At 40.0% G+C, this 17,160-nt stretch overlaps 1 protein-coding gene across 4 annotated transcripts in view; it reads left to right on the top strand.

The window, feature by feature from the left end:
* DCUN1D2 (defective in cullin neddylation 1 domain containing 2) overlaps positions 1–17,160 on the top strand; it is a 34,419-nt gene extending 17,259 nt beyond the window's left edge. For all 4 annotated transcript variants that reach the window (XM_061626717.1, XM_061626719.1, XM_061626720.1 and 1 more), the window contains exons 4-7: positions 4,994–5,124; positions 15,551–15,633; positions 16,220–16,316; positions 16,635–17,160. In XM_061626717.1, the coding sequence (XP_061482701.1) occupies positions 4,994–5,124; positions 15,551–15,633; positions 16,220–16,316; positions 16,635–16,714 (391 nt within the window). In that variant the 3' untranslated portion in view covers positions 16,715–17,160. The remainder of the gene's footprint in view (positions 1–4,993; positions 5,125–15,550; positions 15,634–16,219; positions 16,317–16,634) is intronic.

Raw genomic sequence — 17,160 nt, 5'->3', positions numbered from 1 at the left:
ACATTGTAGATGGGATCTAGATTTAGGGAATAATCCAAACCCAAGATCTGCCAGGATGGGCAGAGTTGGAATTAGGCAGATTTCCAGCTGAGCCTTGGCTCAGCCAGGTCTACAACAGCTGAAGACCCTCATCCCAGCTCAGTGGGCGATACTCTGGCATAAGTCCTTCATCCCAGCTCAGGAATGGGGCAGGTGGAGACTCGCCTGTATTCTAAACTCCATTCAGCTTGGTCAGAGCAACCCAGTGAAAATTAAACTGACAAAAAGGATGGTGTAAATCAAACTCTATTTTAAAGGCTTGGGGTTGTATTCAACATAGTGCTAAGGCACAAGTTCTGTCAGCACAAGGATTTCTCCTTGCTTAATGGACAATCTCCACCTCTCCTCCCCCCACATGCCCTTCTAAACCTGTTTTGGGGGTTCCCTCAATCCTCCAGCAGATTTGGGGATGGCATAGGGTGCATGTGGGGGAAGGAGCAGAAGTCCCATTGCGCAAGCGGACATTCCACTGACTCAATTATTTAGTCGAATACTGCCCTTGTTTTCCCTCTGCTAGGCTCAGGCCAGCTCAGCCAGCAGTAGCCCTGCTCCTGAACAGAGTTTGGAATAGGGGTAAGTTACACCAGTATCATTTACCCCAGCATAATGTACACTGGCTTCCTATAGTTTGGATTGCTGTGCCTGTTAGCTGAAGTTACATCCCATGAAATTAGTCGGACATGTTAGTCATTACTTAAGTTCCATTGATTTCAATGTGAACTAAGTGCAACTAACAATCTGAATTTAAACCTGTATCTTTATGTGCTTCCAAGAGTTCTTTTGAGAGCATGTCGCCCTAGAATGAATCTTGCCACATTTGTTGTTTGATTTCTAGTTCAACACAATATCATTCATCATTAAAATTAATAGTATGATTCAGTTAGTAAAGTAAAAATGAAATTGCATTCCTAATGGCTATTTTTACAGAATACATTATTGCTTGTTTAAAGTATTGCTTAATCACCCTTCATCATAAGGGGCTCCACAGCATTGCTGCCTGGAATGGAAGGGTGGATAGGCGCTATCCCATGGAGCTGCTCATGTCATCAAAGGGATGTTATAGTGGAGTTACCTGGGGATCAGTTTGGGTAACTCCACTGTCAGTTATGAGCTGGGATGGGAAGATCAGCAGTTGGCATGTTTAACTGCTCCCTTCAGCAATTAAGATCCCAGGGTGGGTTACAGTATATCCAGTTAAAACAATACAATTCGGTGTAACATAAATAAAAGGATTAATTTTATTTATTTATTAGATTTTTTTACCCACTCTTTCCCATAAAGTCCCAGGGTGAGTTATAATAATATAAACAACTGGAAAACCATAAAACAAGAAAAACATAAGAAACAAAAACAATTTCATATATAAAAATAGTTAAAATGGTTCCAATACAGATACAGATGGGATAAAGATCTACACTTAAAAGGCTTGTCTTCAGTAGGCGCCAAAAAGACAACAGAAACAGCACCTGTCTAATGAGAGGGAATTCCAAAAGATAGGTGCCCTCACACTAAAAGCCCGATTCCTGTATCGTACGAAATGGATTTTGTAATACGATGGTATCTGCAGGAGACCCTCTCCTACAGAGTGCAGTGATTGATTGGTTCTATAAGGGGTGAAACTAGGTATCCTTGTGTTTATTAGCATTTGTTAATAAACACTAAATGTTTATTTAAACAAAATTAAAACCGTTGTGTCAATACCATAGTGAACATCATAACTACAGCTGGCCTTCAACACATCAATTTTCCCCAAAGGCCTAAATGAAAAGATGCTTCTTTAAACAACAGCCAGTAATGAAGGAGCTAGGCACACCTCCAGGAGAAGGGAATTCTATGAACCACAGCAGACAAGCTCCACTTGCTACAGACAAGTTTGATACTCCACAGTGGGTTACACCTGACAGTGGGACCACCAGAAGGGCCTCCCCTGCAGATTTTAGGGCCTAGTCTGGCACTTCTTAAAAGTATTTGGGTCCTTGACAGTTTAAAACAACATCTCTGCTAAATCAACAGCCCCTCCTTCCTCCAAAAATGGGGATTGAATTACTAACAATGCAATCTCCAGGTGCTGTTCATTTGACTGGTTGCCAATTTTGAGAGGTGTTTGCCACCCTGGCATATCTACATCCTGTCCAGGGCACATGGCGGAACATAACATTGGGAGACATTCACATTCTACTACCCCAGTCCTGACATCTGTCACTATGTACAAAGGAAAGACATTATTGCAACTGCATAGAGTGAGAGAGGACACGTTCCATAGCTGGTCTCCCATTGCCATAATTCACCAAGTAAGTGTATGGCATGTGATCACAGAAACTTTGGGAGCTCATGCACTCTCCCCACAGGATGCCCATACTGGTGTTCCTAAGGATTTCATCCTTCCACACATTGAACCATACATTGAGTCATGTCGTGACTGAATCATGGTTATATATTTTTAAATTAATTTCATTGGTTTACTGTTAAATTGTTATGGTTCCTTGTCATTCAACATCACCTTATGTATGTTAGCAGCAATTGCTGTAGTACATAGGGTGGTTGGAGATTCCTGTTGTGACACTGGAGTCTAGCAATGACCAGTACACTGAGCTGGAGGCTGCATTGTCACCAGCTAAGAAGCCATGGCTCTGAGGTTGATGCTGGTGATGAGGGAACCACTGAAACTGGCAGGAGGAACCCACTGAACAAGATGGCACAGCACAAAGGCCCATAGAACTGGAGCTGTTGTTACCAGAATACCTTCCACACCATCTCACCAGTCCAACAACAGAGAGAGCACACCAGGTGACAGGCCATGGAATGCAGGAGACTTTAGGCCAAAGGTTGGACCTTTTTAAGAGTTGGTCCTCTAGTTCTCCAAAAGGGAGTGGACTTGGTGGAGCCTAGGTGAGGTGGACTTAGAGGTAGTAGATGCGAGTTCACTTTCAACCTTCTTTAAAATGACTTGCTCACTAGGAGCTCTCCATGGTGCTGTGACAACTAACCTGCCTTGCTCCATTGGCTCCTCCACAGAACCAGAACAAGACAGTTCCTTTCCTCCCCTCTTGCAACCCATAATGTCTAGGACAGCAATACTCAGACTCATCTTTCTCAGTAGCACATGCGACTCTCCCGGGTAGCATGTGCTCTCATCCTGTTTATCTTCTTATAGTCCTTTTAGCCCTCACACCTCCTCTTCTTTCAAATAGTTGGCCAAATATTTTTAATATGTAATTTGAATTCACTAAACATATATTTGGCTTTGTTGGCAAAAAAAAAATCAAGAATACTTACACATGATCAGTTGATCACATGGTGGATAAAAATCAGTATTTTTGTTTTGTTCAATAAATGATTTTATATTTGTTTCGTAAGTCCGTTTAGATTATTTCCCCTCCTTTGTCCTGGTGTACTGAGACCTGGAATAGGTTTCAGGCTCTCACGCTTCCCCACAGCTGTAGAATTTAACATTCAAAACAGAAGATCCTATGTTAAAATAAATATAGTTTCATAATGCATGAGGTGGCTCTTCTACATGTTGTGTAGGAAAAGAATTGGGAGGGAGTTTCCAAGATTTGTTCATAATTTCACTGAAAATAGAGGGGCTAGGAGAACCTTATGACCTGGTTCTGTGAGGCTCAGGTGGAATTGTATTTGGATGACAAAATGTTCAGTATTTTAGAACATAGAATTGTTAGATCATCTCCTCACATAGGCCACTAGGCAGTCTGCAGCTCCTGGCACTGTTGAGCAATAGGGGTCCGATGAAGGCTCTGGCTTGTATATTGCTGTTGCTAGTGTAGCTGTTTCAGCTAGACATAGAGGGTGCCAAATTAGTCCTATATCTAGATTGGACCTAAAGAGCAGTTTGCTGAAGGGGGTGTATCAATTCACTCCTCAGCATCAGTTCTTACTGGAAAGCCAGTGTTGCAGCAAGTCCTTGGGTTTTGCTAAACAAGGCTGAGCTTAATCATCACCAGAAGTAGCTTAGATGGACAATGGCTGGCTGTTTTTTTATCTGCTGCTGCATTAAACTGTTTGGTTTTTATGATGATTGTTATTTGTGTGTTCATGTTTTGTTTTCTAATCTTGTATCCCACTTCGTGTTGTCAGTAGTAAATCGTAGTAAAATATATTTTATATCTGTTTTAGGCATTATTCTTCCTCCAGTTTAGTTTTTGAGCTGTTAGATTAGTTTATTTGTATTGTGTTATAGAATGTTGTATGGATTTTAGTATTTACATTATAATTATTCCTAATATTTTAAAAAATTGATGTTCATTTGATTTGTTGTAAACCACTTTGGATATGATTTTATGGAAAAGTCACATACAAATAAACAGATGATGATGATGAAACATGGGGTAAAAATAAAACATTAATGAAGTGTTTGCCTCAAAATGTTAACACAGGTAGTATTGCCTAAGGGTCAACAGGCATGTCCCAATTGGTAGGCTCAAGAGAATACTTTCACATTCCTGTCTGCCAGTTTTCCTGTACAAATGCCCCAATCCCATATTCTTGTTACCATAGCAAATGCTGATTTGAATACATGTGTTTGCCCAATTAATATGTAGTTTTGCCCTGTTTTAAAATGGCTTTAATATGTATTTTATTGATTTTAGCTGCCTTGAATGCCTGTTTTGTGGCCTAGAGACAGGATGAGAATGAAAATAGATGAAAAGTAGTTCGGCAGGTTTTTTGGCATTCCAGTCAGAGCAATTGAATGAAGAATTGTGGAACAATCCATGGTTGTTAGTTCAGTTAACTTTTCATACTAATTAGCCTTAAGCTGATCTTTATCTTTTATATGGTAACTATTTAAACTTTTTAAAAGGGTGATTATGCTATTTTTAGTAAAGAATATAGGTTACATGAACAGTGTGAGCATTTTTGTTATGTTCGTTGGTGTATTCAAAATGTAGAATATTTTTTAAAAGTCTTACAGTAATAATATAATCTTTTTCACCAGGTGTGATACCACAGACAAGCTAAAAGCTCTTTTGTCAAGACTGGAACAAGAATTAAAGGATCCAATGAAGTTTAAAGATTTTTATCAGTTTACCTTTAACTTTGCTAAAAACCCTGGACAAAAAGGTTTAGGTAAGTTTTTTTTAGTTGAATTACTGAATTCAATCATTGTTCTTTCAATAATTAGTTTTACCCTTCAAGTTTTCAGCTTGAAAGTTCACAGAGGCACAGTTGTGATTTCAATTTAAGTAGCATTCTGTTTATATTACAAGATGTTGCATCTATTCTAGCCAAATAATTTCAGTGAAAATCTTTCTGAATCCAACAGTGTTGATTAAGATATTGTTTTGATTTCAAATTCTTCTAGAAATAGGTTTACAGAGTTATTTAATTCTTGTGCTATTTGATGCTATATAACAAGACTTTAAGGCTCAAACCACAAGAAAAAACACTAAATACCAGTCAACAATTCCAGCATCTTTTACAGTGGCCTTGATCCACAGATCTCCAGATTTGCTAAACAGGCATTCAGCTTTCATAGTACTAGTCACCTGTTTCAGAGGGGTCTACTTTCATTGCTCCCAACAACCCAAATGGCTACTCAGCACTGTCAAAACAAATCAACCATATTTTTTATTTCATCTGTTTTCATTAAAATATATTTCCCAGCTTACTAGGCATAATGCCCATTCAAGATGGTTTATGTTATAATCAAACTATAAACTAATAAAACCAGTAGAAATTGAAGAGAAAAAAACAAAACAGGAAAACTTAACTAAAAAATGCCTCCCCCAATACAATTTTCAGTGCCTATTTGAAATTGCAATGAGGGAAACCAGTGTAGACTCTCGGGGAAGAATATTTCATAATCTGCGTGCCATGATAGAAAATATTTTTTTCTTTATCCCCATCAACCAAGCTGAGCAAAATTCTTGAGAAGGCTGATATGGAAGAAACTGTTTCTTGAGATTCCCTTATCCCTGAGCATTAATTAAAGGGATTCATGTATACTCCAAGAAGCACAGATTGCTGTGGGTACAGAAACTTTTCTGAATTAAAGTTTGTTTGTTTATATCAGTCTTATAGACAAGTACCTTCCCCAAGGAGTTTAGACTCATGAATATACTTTTGGTTTACCAAGTACAGTATCCTTTTGCATGCAGAGCTCTAAATCCTAGCTGATGAGCTATTTGAAGGAGCACCTTTCCTTATGTCAACCGACCTGGGCCTTCTACCTGCAGGAGAGGATGTTCTAGAGATTCTACCAGTAACTCTGGCACATCAGGTGGTGTCCTGAGATAGGACCTTTTCTGTTGTGGCATCCTAGCTATGGAACTCCTTCCTATGCGAAATACAGCTGGCATCTATATTGTATAAGTTTCAGTACCAACTGAAGACGTATCTCTTTAACGAGACATTTGGGGGTGATTGATCAGTGTTGCTCGTTTGTAATGGGGGACTGCTTTCTGCTTTTAGTATTGGCTTTAATGTGTTGTGTGTTATACTTTTTATATTTTAATAATTTTATGTGTGTAATCTACCTGGGGTTATTTATGAAAAAGGCAGTATAGAATGTCTGCTTCGACATATTGCACCCTTGTGAAACAACATCAAATCACACATGTGGACATAATGTGTGGAAGTAACACAGGGCCATGCAAGTAAGCTCTGCCTCCAGTATCCCATCCCTATTGGCTCTACACCCAACCTTCCCACACTGACCAGGAGGGTCTAAAGGGGAACTCTTCACATATTTGCATTATCAGGGTTCCCAGTTATGAGGAGGTTTCTGTGCACGTTCCCCTGAATGTATGAAGAACCCCCTTCAGACCTTCATGCTCAATGCTTGAAGGTCAGCCATGGAGCAGGATAGGTCAGAGAAGTTGGGGCTGGTGCTAGTGCTAGTGCACACAGTCCTTCCATGCTTTATGCCCACAGGACTTTTATGATGAAGCAGTTAGGAAATTGGTTTTTTGTTTCTGAATAGAAGGTATTTGGGTGGATATAATTCTGAAGAGTTCAAAATGAGTTCAAAATACATTTTTATAGTAGGAAGGCAGTAGCTAATCAGCTTTTTATGTGCAGAGATTAGTGAAAGTTGTATTTCAGTTCTTATTGAACATGCTTATTCTCATTCCTTGCTAGTTAGATAATTCTTTAGCAGGCCCTTGCTCAAATACTGGCCTGGATTAAGCAAACCATGGCTTGTTTAACAAATGATGAGTTGTCCCACAGACAATCAAACAAACCATGGCTTGTTCCTCCCAAGTTTGTTTTGTTTTCCAGCTACTGTTGCCTTTGTAGCTTAGTGAGCATCGCAGTTGGCCAAACAAACTATTTTTAAGGAACAGTGCTAGCTTTGCATTGAGCACCAAGACATAGTTAAAACAAAGCAAAGTTCATAAGCTAACAACAAACCATGGCTTCATATCATAGTTTGTTAGCAGTAAGCAAACTATAGTTAGGTCACTGGATTAGGTGTCAGACAGTAAAAAAGACCCATGGTTTAATAAACCACAGTTCAATAAACCATTACTTAGCATTGTGTGCAAACCAGATCACAGTGTGTTATGCGAAAATACCAAGGGTTCAAATCCCCAAAGTTTTGTGTTGCTCTTGGGCATTGTGAAATGTCAAGAGTTCTTAATTTTCATGTCTGTTTAAATTGTGAGAATGCATATCCCAGAGAAGATGTATGCCAGTTGTGCTTAAAATTGTACTCAGGCAATTAAGAGCATGCTTTTCATAAAACAAGCCTTCTTGTTGTTTTTTTAAAAAATATTTTAGTTGCTTGAAGGATTTTTGCATGTCAGACTTTAGTATGATGTGGAAGTAAGCCTGAAGAACTAGTGTTTGTTCAGATTAATGCCAATGGGAAATAGGTATATAAAGACCCAAATCATAAACACAATAGCTTCTTGTTAAATGCTATTATGTGCCAAGACTCATCTCAGAACTACCGATGTTTTGTATGTTCCTTTAGAGTAGCATATGCGGGTACATTTTTTTGAACATGTAATAAGATTTTGAAGGCGCTTTCTATACAAACATGCCCCAACTTGATTGTAGTCATTATTTATTTTATTAATTAATTAAAGTATTTATAGGCTGCACTTTTCATAGAGTACATCAAGATGACTTGCAACATGCAAAGGCAAAAAATAAAATAAAAAACAAAGTATCATTCAAAACAATAATAAAAGCATCAATAGTATTCTGTTAGAGGTGGTATGGAATCATGTTTAAAGGCCTGTCTAAAACATTTGTTTTTTAAAAGATGCCTGAAAGAAAGGAGGGATGGTTCCTGCCAAACCCCTATTGGTAGGGAATTCCACAGAGCAGGGCCTGTCACACTAAACGCTTGGTCCATGCCAACCGAAACTCAGAGGCGTAGGGAACCATGAAAAATGCCCCATCAGAAGATCTCAGTGATTGAGATGGAACATAGGGAGTTAGGCGGTCCTCTAGAAAGTGTTATTTTGTAATTATTATTAATTATTTTGTAACATCTGAATCGGGAGAGGCCATGCAAGACCTGGCCTCAGTGGTGGGCTGGATGAGGGCCAATAAACTGAGTCTGAATTCTAGCAAGAAGGAGGCGCTGTGGGTTGATGGTTCCTGAGTTCGGATAATAATTGGTCAGTTGCCTGCTTTGGATGGGGTCATACTTCCTCTGAAAGAGCAGGTTCGTAGTCTGGAGTGCTCCTGGATCCATCTTTGTTGCTAGAGGCCCAGGTGGCCTAAGTGGCTAGGAGTGCCTTTTACCAGCTTTAGCTGGTAAGACAGCTGCAGCCGTTTCTGCACCGGGATAGCCTGACTACTGTTGTCCATGCACTGGTAACCTCCAGGCTGGATTACTGTAATGCACTCTATGTGGGGCTGCCCTTGAGGTTAGTCTAGAAGTTGTTAGCTGGTGCAAAATGCAGCAGCGAGAGTGCTCACTGGGGCAGGGTATCATCAACATGTCACCCTGCTGCTGAAAGAATTACACCGGCTGCCCATTTGCTATCGGGCCAAGTTCAAGGTTCTAGTGTTTTTGTACAAAGCCCTATACACCTTGGGACCAGGATACCTGAAAGACTGTCTTACCCCTTATATACCCAGTCGATCACTGCGCTCTGCAGGTGAGGGCCTCCTGCAGATACCATCTTATCAGGAGGTCAGTTCTGCGCAACATAGGAAACGGACCTTTAGTGTGGCAGCACCTACACTGTAGAATTCTCTACCCTTAAATATTAGTCAGGCGCCATCTCTGTTATCTTTTTGGCACCTATTGAAGACCTTCCTCTTTCAACAAGCCTTTTAAGTTGAGAGCTATCCCAGTCTGCGTCTGTGTTGGAATTGCTTTTTAATATGTTCTTAAAATTCTTTTTTAAATTCTTTTTAATCTTAGAAGATGCTTTGAAAGGGTTTTTTTAAGAAACGTTTTTAAAGATGTTTTGTTTTAATGTGTTTTAAAGTTTGTTTTTATGATGTTTTAAAGTTTTTAGTGCTTTCGTTTGCCACCTTGGGCTCCTGCTGGGAGGAAGGGCGGGTTATAAATCAATCAATCAGTCAATCAATCACTTAATTAATATTCTTAACACAAATTCCTCACACTTCGGAGGCTGGATTTGCCACTGTTGGCAACCTTTTTTTCCAAATTGGGCTAGGTGTGTGCCTCCATACACAAGTTGTTCAGTGGGGGGAATGCACATTGTTGTGCTACATTTGAACAAATTTATCTTCTAAAATCTTACTAGGTGTGCTCCTGCATGTGGGTTATACAACAGAAGAATGCAGAACCTTCAAAGAACTGATTTTTGTTATCAAAAATTTGGTGTAGAATATTTGAATAACAAATTAAATGTGAGTTGTAGTCCTCTTTACTAAATATGGCATATACACTTTACTATAGTGTACCCACCTGGGTACTGAGTATAGCATCAGGGCAGACTCGAGGGTTGGGTAGGGAGAAGTTGCTGTGGTCTATAGGAATTCCCTCTCCCGACTTCCTGTCCATTTGAGTGAGGATCTAGAGTGTCCATACCTGGCATTGGGTAATCGGGACAGATTGGGATTCTGTTGATTTATTGCCCACCTTGCTGCCAGTCTCCCTGCCTGATCTATCAGAGATGGTCTCGGGGCAGTGCTGAAGATTCCCAGACTATTAGTTCTGGGGACTTCAACATCCATGCTGAGGCCATTAATTCTGGAATGGCTCAGGACTTCATGGCTGCCATGACAACCATGGGGCTGTCCCAACATGTTATTTATTGGCCCAAATGCATGTGGCAGGTCACACTCTGGATCTGATCTTCTTGACTGGACAGGAAGAGGGTGATCTGAAAGTGAAGGATATTAACATCAACCCCTCATCATTGTCAGATCACTTCCTGCTTTCAGCATTTTTTTCCCTTTGCAGCGGTGGGAGACCGCAGAGGCTGATGGATCCAATTGGTTTCCAGATGGCTCTGAGGGATTTTCTGACTGATAAGTCTGGTGCTCCTGTTGAAGCCCTGACTGATCTGTGGAACATGCAGATAGCTCAGGCTGTTGACGTGATCGCCCCTGAGCTCTCTCTCCCACTTTGTTGAGCCCAGTTGGCTCTTTGGTATACCTAAGAGCTTAGGGCAGAGAAACAGGCAGGGAGACAGTTTGAATATAAGTAGAGAAAAACTCCAGATAAATACAATTGAACATTGGTAAGCGCTCGTTATCGAGCCTACTCAGTGGCACTGAAAGTGGTAAAGAAGGCATACATTGCTGCTTCCATTACATCCTCATGCTGTCCAGCAGAGCTTTTCGGTTTGTACGAGGCCTTTTACACTCTGGCCCACAGGAGATGGTGGAACCAATGGTGGATCACTGTGACTTGTTTGCAAAGTATTTTGAGGGTAACATCGCTCATATCTGCCAGGACTTTGACTCCACAGTTATAACGCATTGAGTCTCAAGAAGTGTCCAGAACACTATCTTGTCCTGTTGTGTTGGATGAGTTTCATTTAGTAAGGCTCAAGGACATGGACAAGATGCTTTGTCCGGTCCAGGCAACCACTTGTGCTCTTGACCCTTGCTCTGCATGGCTGATAAAAATGAGCAGAGAGGGGACAGCTAGCTGGGCCAGGGAGATTAATGCCTCCTTGAGAGAGGGGATGGTCCCTGCCTCTTTAAAGGAGGCAGTAGTAACACCACTTCTTAAGAAACCCTCCCAGAAAATTTAAATAATTATTGGGCAGTTTCTAATCTTTTTTTGGACAACCTTCTTGAGCACATGGTTGTGGACCAGATCCAGGTCCTCTAGGATGAAACTGATTTTCTGGATCCATTTCAATTGGGGTTTAGGCCTGGCTTTGGCACAGTCGCTCTGTATGATGGCCTATGTTGGGAGAGAGACAGGGTGACTGTGTCTGTTTTAATTCTCCTTGCTCTGTCAGTGGCTTTTGATGCCATCAACCATAGCATTCTTCTGGGATGGCTGTCTGAGTTGGGGGTGGGCAGCACTGCTTTGCAGTGGTTCCAGCCCTACTTAGATGGTTGTTCTCAGAGGGTGATGCTTGGGGAATGCTATTCATCCAGTGGAATCTTCAATATGGGGTCCCACAGGATTCGATTCTATGCCCCATGCTATTTAATATTTACATGAAACTGCTGAGTGGGGTCATCATACGTTGTCAGGAAAATGCTGATGACAAACAGCTCTATTTCTCCTTTACATCTTCAGATGTGGCAATGGATGAGCTAAATCAGTGTCTTGCCTTGGTAATGGACTGGATGAGAGCCAATAAACTGAACCTTAATCCAGATGACTGAGGTACTGTTAGTGGATGGTTCTCTAGACCGGATAGATGGGCTGTGGCCTGCTCTGGATGGGGTTACACTCCCTCTGAAGGAGCAGTTATGTAGCCTGGGATTACTCGTGGATCCATTACTGTTGCCTGAGGCTCAAGTGGCTTTGGTGGCACAGAGTGCCTTCCACCAGCTTCAACCAGTGGCCCAGCTGTGCCCATATCTGGACAGGGATAGCTAACTTCTGTTATCTACGTTCTGGTAACCTCTAGGTTAGACTCCTACAATGCATTATACATTGCATTATACTGTGAAGACAGTTTGGAAACTTCAGCTAGTGCAGAACTCCACGGCCAGATTGCTGACCAGGGTAGGTTGATCCACACATATAACACCACAAGATAAGGCTTTTTTATCTCCCCCTTCCCTCCGCAGTCCCCACGTCTAATTCAAAGTGCTAGTTTCAACCTATAAAGCCTTATGCAACCTAGGACTTCATTATGTTAAAGACCACCTCTCCCGGTATGAGCCATCCCGGACCCTGCATTTATCATCTGAGGCCCTTCTTCATGTGTCCCCTCCATGGGAGACTTGGAGGGTGGCAATACAAGAATGGGCATTTTCAGTGGTGGCCACCTGACTGTGGAATGCTCTCCCCAAGGAGGCACACCTGGTGCCTTTTCTATCCATGTTTAGGCTCAAGGCAAAGACCTTCCTTTTCACTCAGGCCTTTGGTATGCTGTCGTAGTCCTTTTTGTTTGGGATTTAAATTTTTATATGTTTTTAAATTTGTTTTATATTGTATGTTTCCAAATGTGTTGTAAGTCGCCTAGAGACCGCTAGGTATGAGGTAACTAATAGAATAAATAAATAATAATAGTGACATCTTTAAAACATCATTCATTCTTGCAAGCAGATTCTGTATTTCAGCCATTATCATGACTGCACATGAATGAAGATAGCCTTGTTTTAAGTTTTTTCTCAGTTTGTCCTCAAGTTAATCTACCACGCCAAAGGAATGCTAGTCTTATCTTAGAGGCTCAGACACAGTAGCTGTGAACATCATACACCATGGGCTAACAAGATATCATGTACTATCTCAGGAAGGAAATATTTGCATTCATGCATTGGGATCAAACATTTATGTATAAAGCATACACATTTTGGTTTTGTTGTTGGTAATCCAGCCTTGTGTCACAACCAAAGCTGGGAATGGTCAAAGGTTGAATCCTAGAAGAAGCAATGTGAGAAGCAAATATAATACAGCATCAAATTTACTTTTCTCATTGTCTTAATTTGTCTATATGTGAAGGGGAAAAACAAGTTTAAAGGAAGGGAGCCCTGGTTATTCTATAAATTAGGTTTGTAAGTAGCCAGTCTCCTGTCACCTATGGCAAATAAAGCTTGTTTTTTAATTATTTAAATCTTTTAGTCACAAATGATTAAAGTAAGTATGAGAGGCAGGCTAGTTAAAATTTGTGTGGAATAGATAGTAATGTTTGCAGACTCGCAAGGTAGCCACGGTGTTTACATTAATGAGTTATGTGGTCATTTGATGAACAAAGAAAATTAAAGATAAAGCAGAGTAGATACCCCCACTGCCTTGTTAGGAAAGGGATCATCGGGAAAAGTGGCTGTATGGTGGGCACAGACTGCACAGAGACTTCTCCATGTGGAGAACCATTTGTGAATAGTGCCTCACTACTCAGAATCTCTGATCTCCAGTATACTGCTGCAAATTTACAGGAGTGATGGTTTGCAGTAGTCTTGTGAAAACTGGAAGCTGTTTGTGATATGCAAACCACTACATACAAATGGCTACCCATGTGGAACACTTTGTCATGCAGCTCTTTGGTTCTTCCATACCAATAGCTTTGATCCCAGCTTTCCTTCCATGAATGGAATAGATTGCCCATTCACAAGATAAGGCTTTCCTATCTCCCCCTTCCCTCCGCAGTCCCCACATCCTATAGGTGAACATATGAGCAACTTGGGATCCAAACCCAATGTGTTAAAAGGAATGGATTTCATACATTACAGACAGCCGTAAGCCTTCGGCTATTTTGGACATAATGCTTCTGACTTAATAGCCATGTTTTATTAAGTTGGAAATGAGTGTTGGGCTTGTGCACTTGCTTCTTTTCATGCACGCTTTGGTTCTTGTCTCATCACAGTTACTTATTCCATCTGAAATGGGGAACTGTAGTTTAATGTCAGTTTACTAAAAAGGATCCCAAACCACAGTTTGATCCTGGCTAAGAAATAGGCATTAAACCACAGTTGCCTCTTTTGGATAGGCTTCCTTCCTTTAAACAGGAAACTGTGGTTTAAACAGGATCGAGCACCAAAGCCAATGGTGCACCACAGGGTGGGGTGGGGGCTGTAGGCACAACACTCCAGCTTAATAAGCTGTGATTTATTAAGATAGAAATGCTATCTCTGAATCAGCCCCTTCTGTAATAAGGACTTTAAAAAAAAGTAATTGTGAAAAATTCACATGCAAGCATGCATGTGCTAAGACTTCGAAAAGTTCCAGTAATCAGTTTTCATCAGCAAGAGCCATACAGAGATAATTGTCAACATGTATGCCCAAAGTTCTAAATTTCTTGCAGTTTATTTGATATTTCAGTGTGTCTTCTGTGAGGAACACCCTGCACATTTTGGGTTTTTATGCTCCAGTGGATCTAGTTGTTTTTAAACAAAGAAATATTTTGTATAAGTAGGCCTAGGGAAATTTCTAGCAATTGGTATCCACACCTAAGAAAAAGCATTGAAATTAATATCTAGAAATATGAACACATTTGTCTAACTCTGAGTGCATCAGTGTAGCTCAGAAGTTCTTTTCTGGTAAAATACCTGCTTTGAATTCTCTCAGTTATGAAGATTATCAACACCCCATCTGGCTAATTCATGAGGATGCAAAGAGATAGTGCAAATAAATAAGGAAGTTATTGTGTGGCATGTTCAATTTGTAGGCAGCAATTGCAGTGCCCCATTTATTAGATTTCTATTGCCATACCTTTTTTAACACAGCTGTTTGTTTCTCTTAAAATATATAATGGCTGACTTGGTAATCTAATGTCTGCACAGATTACAAGATGTTTACAACAGAGACATCTAAAGCTAGATGATAATTAGATGTGCCCCAAGTTGGCATTGACCTCTGATAAACCTAGTTCTGACAAAGCCCAAGATAAGGATACAATCCTGTTTATGCTTAGTTCAGTGGATATTCTTCTAAGTAAACATATGTAGGATTGGTCGGTAAAAATTATAAATGATGAATTGTTGTCTTTACATCTTAGTAAACTGAAATATTGTTGATGTTTGAACAATATTATTACCTTGGTAATGCATGTCATTGTGTTGTAATTACGGGTTGAATCACATTATATGTCTGGCTAAATGTTAATAACTTGACATCTTTGAACCCTTTTTCTCCACAATGAGCCATAGGGATATTTTTAAAGCATATTGCCTTGTTTTTTATACCAGCAGTCTGCTTTCAGAACGTAAAGTGGGTTGATTATACAGAGGTACAAAGTGATTACAAAAAGTATGTTTTTAAAAGTATTGTTTAAGCTAGTACAATACATACAAACACCAAGGCTCTAAAGTAGAATGACCAAACTATCTCTCCAAACCCATACTGATAAAATACATTTGTCAGTATATATCACATCTTGAAATCCTACCTTTCTACAGACACCTTTTTATCTTGGTTTTAAAATGGTTCATCGTATATTGGCTGGTTCCCTGGTCTTTCATATGTTATGCTTATGTCTTTCAGATCTAGAAATGGCAATTGCATATTGGAATTTAGTCTTATCAGGAAGATTTAAATTTCTAGATCTTTGGAATAAATTTTTATTGGTAAGTGCGATAATAGAAGTGACTTCATAGAGGTACCTAAAGTGTTGATATTTTATTTTAAACATTAACATTTTATATTAAATTTACAGTGTGATCCTAACCTCCCCGAATGGGATACGGGTTCAGGGTGGTGCGTAGTGTCCCCTCCACCAGCAGAAAGAAGTGCTGCTGGTGGGTAGGGTGCTTAGAAACAGCGGAAGTGTCAGCTTTGTCCAGGCAGGCAGTAAGCTCCTGCTGCTAATCTTGCTGCTGGAGCTTGGCAGTAGAAAGCCCTGAAAGAGGGTGTTTCAGGGTACTTATAGGGCACCGGTAGCTTTGGATCCAGTTGACCCATAGCCCTGCGGATCCCCTAAGGGGCCTGGTCCATAGGCACCTTGGAGATGACACAACAAAAAAAGATAAACATGCCCCCCCTTCCACCATGTCTGCATGAGCAGCAGGGCTTTGGGGAAAGCAGTGGATTTGTTGATCCCAGGCCAGGGTTTTTAGTGCTCTCATAATTTGATGACTTTGTTCACAGGTTTTGCTTAGTTGAGATTTTATAAAGTTTGAAAGTTGTTTATACCAACTTATTTTTCTTGTATAGGAACATCATAAAAGATCAATCCCCAAAGATACATGGAATCTTCTTTTAGACTTTGGAAATATGATTGCAGATGATATGTCAAACTATGACGAAGAAGGTAACTGATGTGGATGTTCAAAATTAAACACAGTGGTGCTGAAGTAATACTGTCCATAAATATCCACCGTGTGTGTTTTCTAGGTGGAATGAGCACGTGTGTGCATGCTGCAAATAATTTTGACTCTAAAATGTGGCTAAAGCATTTTGTACATTTCTGTTAACACTTGGCTATGCAACTTAGCTTCCTTCTGGAGGATTTCATATGCTTTTATGTGAATAAAACCTGAGTTGTGAACGGATTGCTTGTTTAAAAATAAAATGTATTGCTTTAAATATTCAAAGGTTTTGACTCAAAACTGTTTTAACTTTTTTTTAGGAGCATGGCCTGTTCTAATAGATGATTTTGTGGAATATGCACGACCAGTAGTCACAGGAGGAAAACGTAAAGCTTCCTAACCATAGACTTTTCTCAGTGGACTTAATTTTGCAGTCTGAACTGCATCAGGAAATGAAGACATTTTGGCCAATAACTGTGCACACCGTCATTGGTTTCAATAGTTATGGTGAGGTGTTACTGACAAAATGGAAATCACTACTTCTGCTACAAGAAAATGATGGCTGACTCATGGACACTGCAAGAAAAGAAAGATAGCCCAGACTGTTTGTAGGATATTGGCTTCAATTATTGTACTGGTTGTATCATATAGGATGTAGATTTTGCATGATTTTATACTTTGGAGAAGTTTAACTAGAGGCCATTTTAGTAAAGTTTTGACAGCGCAGCATGCCATTCAGTTCATAACCCAGGGTGAACACCAGCAGTTACATAACTACAACTGTATTATATTGTACTTATATTAAAAGCAGTATTTGTGGTATATAAATTAAATCCCTAAATAAAA

Source organism: Rhineura floridana, chromosome 5 (assembly GCF_030035675.1).
Source record: "Rhineura floridana isolate rRhiFlo1 chromosome 5, rRhiFlo1.hap2, whole genome shotgun sequence".
Classification (NCBI taxonomy): domain Eukaryota; kingdom Metazoa; phylum Chordata; class Lepidosauria; order Squamata; family Rhineuridae; genus Rhineura; species Rhineura floridana.
The sequence above is the reverse complement of the archived record's forward strand: the minus strand, read 5'-3'. Positions and strand labels throughout refer to the sequence as shown.